The sequence below is a fragment of the Oncorhynchus mykiss genome, chromosome 31 (genome assembly GCF_013265735.2).
Source record: "Oncorhynchus mykiss isolate Arlee chromosome 31, USDA_OmykA_1.1, whole genome shotgun sequence".
In the NCBI taxonomy this organism is placed as follows: domain Eukaryota; kingdom Metazoa; phylum Chordata; class Actinopteri; order Salmoniformes; family Salmonidae; genus Oncorhynchus; species Oncorhynchus mykiss.
Window position 1 is genome coordinate 27,925,462 of NC_050571.1, and position 10,000 is coordinate 27,935,461.

A 10,000-nucleotide genomic window follows, 5' to 3' on the forward strand; every position below is an offset into this window, starting at 1 on the left:
CTTCACCATAAATCACTCCCTGAAAACCCTGATTCTGTCACCCGAAGGTGACGGCAACCATCGCCGAGGGAAGATGTTTAGGGGTGTGAGGATGTTTTGTCGACTCAGCAGGCAGCTATATCAGTCCACTAATACAGGACTACTAAAGGCCAACCTTATTTTTATTTCAGATTTTTTTGTACACTTTTTTTTCTGAATTCATTTTTTAAATTGTGATTCATCAGGGGGTGCTGCAGCCCCCTCAGCAACACTACTTCCTGCGGCTATGCACACTAGTCTTTTAAAGAAAACACTGCTCACCTGAATGCAAGCTAGACAGGTTCTCGTGGCTATAGGTACAGGTGAAAGTACAGGCAGACTAGTTACAGGCACTGAACATGGTCGTCTAGGCCTGCAGGTAGATGTGGCTCACCTGCAGGAAGAGGTACTCGAAGGCGGTGGGGTCTTCCTGTAGCAGCTCCAGGGGGTCTCTGGGAATGAAACACACCCTGAACAGACACCTGTAGTCATGGCTGCTGTTCTCCTTCTTCTGCACCACCTGGAGACACAAGGTCACATAGAGGTGAATAGTCTGAGATTCATAGTGACAGACTGCACTGGCTAGACAGGTTGAGGCTGTGTGGGTGTTCTCCTCACCCTGTGTATGAACTCGTCCTCGTGCAGCAGCAGTAGCTTGGTGATGCTGTACTGCTGTTCCAGCACCAGAGCAAAGTAGTCAATGCAGTGGATAGACAACTTGTCCTTCAGAGTCACAACGATGTCCTGCAACAACGAAACAACAGCATATCTCCGTCAACTAACACCAGGTAAGGTATTTTGCAAAGGTTGCCTGACAAATGAATACTTCTGTTAGCGCTAATGGGGAAGTGAGTCATGCAAACAGCACAGGATAACAAGCACGAGTGATTCTACGGCATCAAATCAGAACATGTGTAGGTAAATGTAATACATGTTATATCCGTACTTTGACAGTGGTGGTAGTGTCAAACTTGAAGGCCTTGGTCTGTCCGTTCTCCAGATACACCTTCAGAACATTGGGAAGGAACAGAAGAGAGTTCCCCTGCAGGACAAAAAAAATAGAGGATGAGAGAGAGTGACAGAGAGAGAATGAGAGAGCGTGAGAGAGAGAGCGAGAGAGAGAGAAAGAGAGAGAATGAGAGAGAGAGAAAGAGAGAGAATGAGAGAGAGAGAAAGAGAGAGAATGAGAGAGAGAGAAAGAGAGAGCGAGAGAGAGAGAGCGATAGAATGAGAGCGAGAGAGAGAGAGGGTCCTGACCTGAGTGTGACCGTTGACAACCACTTCCTCTGCAAAGCGTACTTTGATCGGGTTACTCCTCAGACGAGCCCTCTTCTCTGCCGACATGATGGACGACTTAGGACCCTGACACATAGAAACACCATTATGTCATCACACACACACACACACACACACACACACACACACACTTACTGTCATGTTCCTTAGGATGGTCATTGTGACAAAGTCCTCCAAGTTCCTAAAGAAACACAGAGACAAGATGTTTCTGTCCAGCAGTCACGTAAACATTTGCATTTGACATTTGACATTTGACCTGACTGACTTAGCATTTGACCTGTCACACCCTCAAACTCACACACACAATCACACAGACATTATGAAAGTATGCTTTCAGAACTGGAAGGGAGTCCTAGTCCCAGTAACCTGTCTGTACTCTCTAATCTAGTGAGCATATAGAGACTGAGAACCAGAGAGAGAAAACAGAGTGAGGAGCAAAGAGAATAAAAAGAGAGAAAACAGAGTAAGGAGGAGAGGGAGAGATAACAGTGAGGAAGTTAGGGAATAAAGAGAGAGATAACTGTGAGGAACAGAGGGAATAAAGAGAGAGATAACAGTGAGGAAGAGAGGGAATAAAGAGAGAGATAACAGTGAGGAAGAGAGGGAATAAAGAGAGATAACAGTGAGGAAGAGAGGGAATAAAGAGAGAGATAACCGTGAGGAACAGAGCGAATAAAGAGAGAGATAACCGTGAGGAAGAGAGGGAATAAAGAGAGAGATAACCGTGAGGAACAGAGGGAATAAAGAGAGATATAACAGTGAGAAAGAGATGGAATAAAGAGAGAGATAACAGTGAGGAACAGAGGGAATAAAGAGAGAGATAACAGTGAGGAAGAGAGGGAATAAAGAGAGAGATAACAGTGAGGAACAGAGGGAATAAAGAGAGAGATATCAGTGAGAAAGAGAGGGAATAAAGAGAGATATAACAGTGAGGAACAGAGGGAATAAAGAGAGAGATAACAGTGAGGAACAGAGCGAATAAAGAGAGATAACAGTGAGGAAGAGAGGGAATAAAGAGAGAGATAACAGTGAGGAACAGAGGGAATAAAGAGAGAGATAACAGTGAGGAAGAGAGGGAATAAAGAGAGAGATAACAGTGAGGAAGAGAGGGAATAAAGAGAGAGATAACAGTGAGGAACAGAGGGAATAAAGAGAGAGATAACAGTGAGGAAGAGAGGGAATAAAGAGAGAGATAACAGTGAGGAACAGAGGGAATAAAGAGAGTGATAACAGTGAGGAACAGAGGGAATAAAGAGAGAGATAACAGCGTTAGTTACCTGGTGATGTCTTGCAGCTGTTCATAGCTGAGATGGTCCACCAGCAGGTCATTGATCTGTAACACCTGATCTCCAGGGTACAGTATCCCATCTGCCGGGCCTCCTACACACACAGAGGACAAAAAGTTATATAGTTCAACACAGTCACATGTGCTTACAGTAGCTCCTCTGGGGAGGCATACGAGGGTTAACATTATTCTGGGTCCTTGCCAACCTCTCTGCCAGTCTTTCTGGATCATTGCCAGCCTCTCTGCCAGTCTCTCTGTCAGTCTCTCTGTCAGTCTCTCTGCCAGTTTCTCTGCCAGCCTCTCTGCCAGTCTCTCCGCCAGCCTCTCTGCCAGTCTCTCTGCCAACCTCTCTGCCAGCCTCTCTGCCAGACTCTCTGCCAGTCTCTCTGCCAGTCTCCTTGCTTTCTCTGGTTGGTTATTTATACTCATTTGTCTTCAGGCCAGAGAGCAGGACTGAGGCACAGCAGTTACTCTGCTGCCCACTCTCTCCACACACACACACACACGCACACACACACATACACACACACCCCTCCGCCTGCCCAGCAAAGCCCTGTCCCTGATCCCACTCTACTAACCACTGACAGCATATGGCACTATCACACACACACACACACACATACACACACACACACACACACACACACACACACACACACACACACACACACACACACACACACACACACACACACAGTCTTGCGCAGCTAACCTTGCAAGTACATACAATTCATTCCTAAACCTAATTCTAACCTTAACCCTAAACCTAATTCTAACCTTAACCCTAAACCCACTAGAAATAGCATTTAACCTTGTGGGGACGAACAAAATGTCCCCAGTTGGTTTCACAATGTCAGGTCTGCCAACCCCCTGATCCAATACCCTGATCCCTACAGCTCCACTCTCTCTCCTTTTCTCTCTCCCCTTCCTCGCGTCACACTCTCATCTCACTGCCTCTCACACTCCTCCCTCTCTTTTACCCACCATCTCTCTAACTCTCTCTTTCTCTCTCTCTCACGCTCCTCCCTCTCTTTACCCACCATCTCTCTCTTTCTCTCTCTCTCTAACTCTCTCTTTCTCTCTCTCTCACGCTCCTCCCTCTCTTTTACCCACCATCTCTCTCTCTAACTCTTTCTTTCTCTCTCTCTTGCTCTCTCTCTCTTGCTCTCCCTCTCTGTCTCCCCTCCCTCCCTCCCTCCCTCCCTCCCTCCCTCCCTCCCTCCCTCCCTCCCTCTCTGTCTCCCTCTCTGTCTCCCTCTCTGTCTCCCTCCCTCTCTGTCTCCCCCTTCTCTCTCCCTCTCTCTCTGTCCCCCCTCTCTCTCTCCATCCCTCTCTCTCCCTCTCTCTCTGTCCCCCCTCTCTCTCTCCATCCATCTCTGTCTCCCCCTCTCTCTCCCTCTCTCTATCTCCCCTTCTCCCTCTCTCTCCCCTCTCCCTCCCTCTCCCACTCTCTCTCTCCCCCTCCCTCTCCGTATCTCCCCCTCCCTCTCTCTCTCTCTCTCTCTCCCCCTCTCTCTCCCCCTCTCTGTCTTCCCCTCTCTCCCTCTCTCTCCCTCTCTGTCTCCCCCTCTCTCTCCCTCCCTCTCTGTCTCTCCCCTCTCTCTTTCTCTCACTCCCCCCTCTTTCTCTCACTCCCCCCCCTCTTTCTCCCTCCCCCCCCCTCTCTCCCTCCCTCTCTGTTTCCCCCCTCCCTCCCTCCCTCTCTGTCTCCCCCTCTCTCTCTCCCTCCCTCTCTGTCTCCCCCTCTCTCTCCCTCTCCCTCTCTGTCTCCCCCCTCTCTCTTTCTCTCACTCCCCCTCTCTTTCTCTCACACCCCCTCTCTCTCTCTGCAGCAAGTTGTGATTATTGGGCTGGGGGCAGCAGGGTACTTCTCAGGGTATTGATCAGGGTATTGGTCAGGGTATTGGATCAGTAGATTCTACAGAGAGGAAAGAAACACACAGCTCAGCAAGGTGTGTGTGTGTGTCCAACTAAATGAAGAGTGATCAAATCTAAAAAGGATGAGCAAGTGGCTCTGTTGTTTCACTGGCTTTTCTGGCACAGTGCCTGGCATTCTAAATGCCAGGAGAGGGTTGGTGTGTGTGTGCGTACGCACACATGTGTGTGTGCATGTGTTTGTGTGTGCCTAAATCTGTCTTGCTGTGGGCGAGTCTACTGCGGCATGATGAAGCAGGTGGCCACATTTCAGAGAGAGCGTTCACTCTCTCGCTCTCTCAGACACACACGCGCACGGCCTACCTGCAGCCACGTCCCTGACCAGCAGAGGGTGCTGTTTGGAGAGGGAGAACCCATGACCGCTGGAGTCCAACACCGGGTCTCTGACGATCTGAACCGTTAGCCTCACCGGGAAGTTCTGACTGGTCACGCTGCCAGACCGGTTGGACCTCCCATCCCCAAGGATCCGCTCTCTGAGAGGTCAAACAGGGGTTAAATAGGGGTTAGAGGTCAGGGGTTATTGGGAGTGGCAGAGCAGCTGGTGTGATACTATGTGAGTAAAGTATTTGTGTAAAACATTGAATTAGATTCACTACAGAGGGCTAAAGGCATCCCCTTCCATCTCTGTCAGCTGTTTCTGACGTGTTTACTAGCATGACTAACAGGTGGCCCGTCCACACACTTCATTCTATTGTGGGACTGCAAACCTCTTGACATCAAATCTCTGTAGGTTTCTCTGTCTGTGAGTTCCCCTATCTGTGAATGTGTGTTCCTCTATCTGTGAATGCATATGCCTCTCATGTGTTGATACTGTACCTGCTGAGTGATTCGCGGGTGCGTCTGATCAACGTCCCCACCACCTGCTGCACCCGGGTGGCCCTACGGCTACGAGACAGAGACCGACTCCTACTCCTCTCTTTCTCCTCCATTTAACTACACAGACAGACAGACAGACAGACAGACAGACAGACAGACAGACAGACAGACAGACAGACAGACAGACAGAGAGAATAAAATTGAAAACTTAGTCAGTTGCACACAACTGAAATATGTGTTTCACATTTCATCCAACACCTCTAAATCAGAGAGCTGCAGTGGGCTGTCTTAGTTTACATCAGCACCCAGTTGTTGTTAACCGCCTTGCTCAATGGCAGATTTCCCCACCTTGCCGGTTCTGGGATTTGAACCAGCAACCTTTCAGTTACTGGCTCAACACTCTTACACTCGCCCAGTGGTCAGATGAAGCAGATGCTAAACTACAGGACTGTTTTGCTATCACGGACTGGAACATGTCCCGGGATTCTTCCGATGGCATTGAGGAGTACACCACATCAGTCACTGGCTTCATCAATACTTCATCATACCCCAACCAGAAGCCATGGATTACAGGCTACATTCACACTGAGCAAAAGGGTAGAGCTGCCGCTTTCAAGGTGCGAACTCTAACCCGGAAGCTTATAAGAAATCCTGCTATGCCCTGCAACGAACAATCAAACAGGCAAAGCGTCAATACAGGGCTAAGATTGAATCATACTACGACGCTCATCTTATGTGGCAGGGCTTGCAAACTATTACAGACTACAAAGGAAAGCACAGCTGTGAGCTGCCCAGTGACACAAGCCTACCAGACGAGTTAAATCACTTCTATGCTCGCTTCAAGGCAAGCAAAACTGAGGCATACATGAGAGCATCAGCTGTTCCGGACGACTGTGTGATCACGCTCTCCGTAGCCGACGTGAGTAAGACCTTTAAACAGGTCAACATTCACAAGGCTGAGGAGCCAGACGGATTACCAGGACGTGTGCTCCAGGCATGTGCTGACCAACTGGCAGGTGTCTTCACTGACATTTTCAACCTGTCCCTGATTGAGTCTGTAATACCAACATGTTTCAAACAGACCACCATAGTCCATGTGCCCAAGAACATGAAGGCAACCTGCCTAAATGACTACAGACCCGTAGCACTCATGTCTGTAGCCATGAAGTGCTATGAAAAGCAGGTCATGGCTCACATCAACACCATTATCCCAGAAACTCTAGACCCACTCCAATTTGCATACCACCCAAACAGATCCACAGATGATGCAATCTCTATTGGACTCCACACTGCCCTTTCCCACGTGGACAAAAGGAACACTTATGTGAGAATGCTATTCATTGACTTCAGCTCAGCGTTCAACACCATAGTACCCTCAAAGCTCATCACTAAGCTAAGGATCCTGGGACTAAACACCTCCCTCTGCAACTGGATTCTGGACTTCCTGACGGGCCGCCCCCAGGTGGTGAGGGTAGGTAGCAACACATCTGCCTTGCTGATCCTCAACACTGGAGCCCCACAGGGGTGCGTGCTCAGTCCCCTCCTGTACTCCCTGTTCACCCATGACTACATGGCCAGGCACGACTCCAACACCATCATTAAGTTTGCAGATGACACAACAGTGGTAGGCCTGATCACCAATAATGACGAGACAGCCTATAGGGAGGAGGTCAGAGACCTGGCCGGGTGGTGCCAGAATAACAACCTCTCCCTAAACGAAACCAAGACTAAGGAGATGATAGTGGACTACAGGAAAAGGAGGATCAAGCACACCCCCATTTTCATTGACAGGGCTGTAGTGGAGCAGGTTGAGAGCTTCAAGTTCCTTGGTGTCCACATCACCAACAAACTAGAATGATCCAAACACACCAAGACAGTCGTGAAGAGGTCACAACAAAGCCTATTCCCCCTCAGGAAACATTAAAGATTTGGCATGGGTCCTCAGATCCTCAAAATGTTCTATAGCTGCAACATCGATTGCATCACTGCCTGGTATGGCAATAGCTCAGCCTCCGCCTGCAAGGCACTACAGAGGGTAGTGCGTACGGCCCATTACATCAATGGGGCTAAACTGCCTGCCATCCAGGACCTCTACTCCAGGCGGAGTCAGAGGAAGGCCCTAAAAATTGTCAAAGATCCCAGCCACCCCAGTCATAGACTGTTCTCTCTACTACCGCATGGCAAGCGATACTGGAGTGCCAAGTCTAGGACAAAAAGGCTTCTCAACAGTTTTTACCCCCAAGCCATAAGACTCCTGAACAGGTAATCAAATGGCTACCTGGACTATTTGCATTGTGTGTCCCCCCCGAACCCCTCTTTTAACCTGCTGCTACTCTCTGTTTATCATATATACATAGTCACTTTAACTACACAATACATACTACCTCAATTGGCCTGACCCCCCAGAGCTCCCACACATTGGCTAACTGGGCTATCTGCCACCCACCACCCTCCAACCCCTCTTTTACGCTACTGACACTCTCTGTTCATCATATAGGCATAGTCACTTTAACCATATCTACATGTACATACTACCTCAATCAGCCTGACTAACCGGTGTCTGTATGTAGCCTCGCTACTTTTATAGCCTCTCTACTGTATAGAGCCTGTCTTTTTACTGTTGTTTTTATTTCTTTACTTACCTATTGTTCACCTAATACCTTTTTTGCACTATTGGTTAGAGCCTGTTTTCGGAGCACATGACAAATAAACTTTGATTTGATTTGATTTGACTAGGCTACCTGCCACCACAGAAGCAGAAAGGGAAGACAAACAAAAAGGTATTGTTGAAATGGGAACCAGAGAAGGACGGAAGACAGAGCTTAGTGTTGTGTTTGACTACAATTATCTTAGTAGCAGATCTGTATCTCGTGTTGTTTGGGAGGAGGGAGTCAGAAGGGTATTCAACTCTACAGTCACAAGGCCAAACACGTCACACTCAACAAGATGTGACACATAGGACAACCACAATTTTAGGGCATGCTTTTAGGACATTTAATAAGGAACAAACACGCACATACACATTACGCACGCACGCACGCACACACACACACACACACACACACACACACACACACACACACACACACACACACACACACACACACACACACACACACACACAGACACAGACACACACACACACACACACAGACACTACTTGTCTCTGTGTTTATCGCGACTGACAACTTTGCAGCAGTGCACTTTCTGTTCAGCCTTCCCTTTATGCAGATATGCGGGTGGCTGGGAACGAGGGATGTTAAGAAACAGGGGGAGGGAGAGTGGAGGGGGTTCGTTATGTTTTAATCAAATCCCCGAGAAGTGTGCTCAGCATTCGCTCAGTCTGACCACAACTCATGGCCAACACCACCTCGCAACACTGTTTCCTCCCCAACAGCCAATCAATAGCCCTCCTCGTCTCGGCCACATTCATCCTCTGATAATTCACTGACATGCTTTATCTGAGGTTTCTGACAGTCTGGGTTCCGTCTGGGTTCAGTACGATGCTAAAATTGGACATAGGCAGACAAGGTCTGGGTAAACTGAATTTAAATTGCAACCTTAATTCAAATCAGTCCATTGTTAATTTGTTGACATCCATGCTTTATTGACTGTCTCTAATGTTAGCACTCAATAAATAAAAGATCTAGGTTGACCATCAGCGCTGTCATTAATGGATGGGATCATACTGTGAGGTGAATGAACATCCCCTGCAACCCTGCTGCTAGCATGCTGCACAGCAGGAGAGACAGAGAACATTGAAATTGAATTGAATAGAGAGAGAAAGGAAATTTGAATTTAATTGAATCGAGAGAGAAAATTGAATTGAGTAGAGAGAAAGCGAGAGAGAGAGAGAGAGAGAGAGAGAGAGAAGCAGAGACAGAGAGAGAGAGAGACAGAGACAGAGAGAGAGAGAGAGAGAGAGAGAGAACCAATTGCTCTATATAGCAGTGAAGTATGGGGTCCAATCTCTAATAATGAATTTACCAAATGGGACAAACATCCAATCGAAATACTGCATGCAGAGTTTTGCAAGACTATATTGCAAGTGCAAAGAAAAACTCCAAATAACGCATGTAGAGCAGAATTGGGCCAATACCCCCTCCTCATTCGAATAGAAAAAAGAGCCATCAAATTTTACAACCATCTAAAAACAAGTGACCCCAAAACATTCCATCACACAGCTCTGCAATGTCAAGAGATGAAACAAGAGGAGAGTCCCTTCAACCTGCTGGTTCTGAGGCACAGTTCACCAACCCAAACCAACCCCATAGAGCCTCAAGACATCGCTTAGAAAATCTGGCCCAACCAAATCATCACAAAGCAAAAATATATCACCTATTAGAAAGACACCACAAATAATCAAATTAAACTTCAATGCTATTTGTCTCTAAACAGACAGTACATGGTGGCAGACTATCTGACCACTGTGACTGATAGAAAACTGAGGAAAACATTGACAAGGTACAGACTCAGTGAGCACAGTCTGGCTATAGAGACCGGTCGTCACAGACAAACCTGGCTGCCCAGAGAGGACAGTCTGGCTATAGAGACCGGTCGTCACAGACAAACCTGGCTGCCCACAGAGGACAGGCTGTGCTCACTCTGCTCCAGGGGAGAGGTAGAGACAGAGCTGCATTTCCTATTACA

At 47.9% G+C, this 10,000-nt stretch overlaps 1 protein-coding gene across 2 annotated transcripts in view; it reads right to left on the reverse strand.

Annotated features, from left to right (window-relative positions):
- The window catches only part of LOC118946021, a 35,765-nt gene that overhangs the window by 8,571 nt on the left and 17,194 nt on the right, over positions 1-10,000 (reverse strand). For both annotated transcript variants that reach the window (XM_036969996.1, XM_036969995.1), the window contains exons 3-10: positions 5,351-5,467; positions 4,838-5,007; positions 2,592-2,694; positions 1,450-1,495; positions 1,276-1,380; positions 965-1,060; positions 637-762; positions 413-538 (exon numbers count right to left, since the gene is read on the reverse strand). In XM_036969996.1, coding sequence (XP_036825891.1) covers positions 413-538; positions 637-762; positions 965-1,060; positions 1,276-1,380; positions 1,450-1,495; positions 2,592-2,694; positions 4,838-5,007; positions 5,351-5,463 — 885 coding nt within the window. In that variant the 5' untranslated portion in view covers positions 5,464-5,467. The remainder of the gene's footprint in view (positions 1-412; positions 539-636; positions 763-964; positions 1,061-1,275; positions 1,381-1,449; positions 1,496-2,591; positions 2,695-4,837; positions 5,008-5,350; positions 5,468-10,000) is intronic.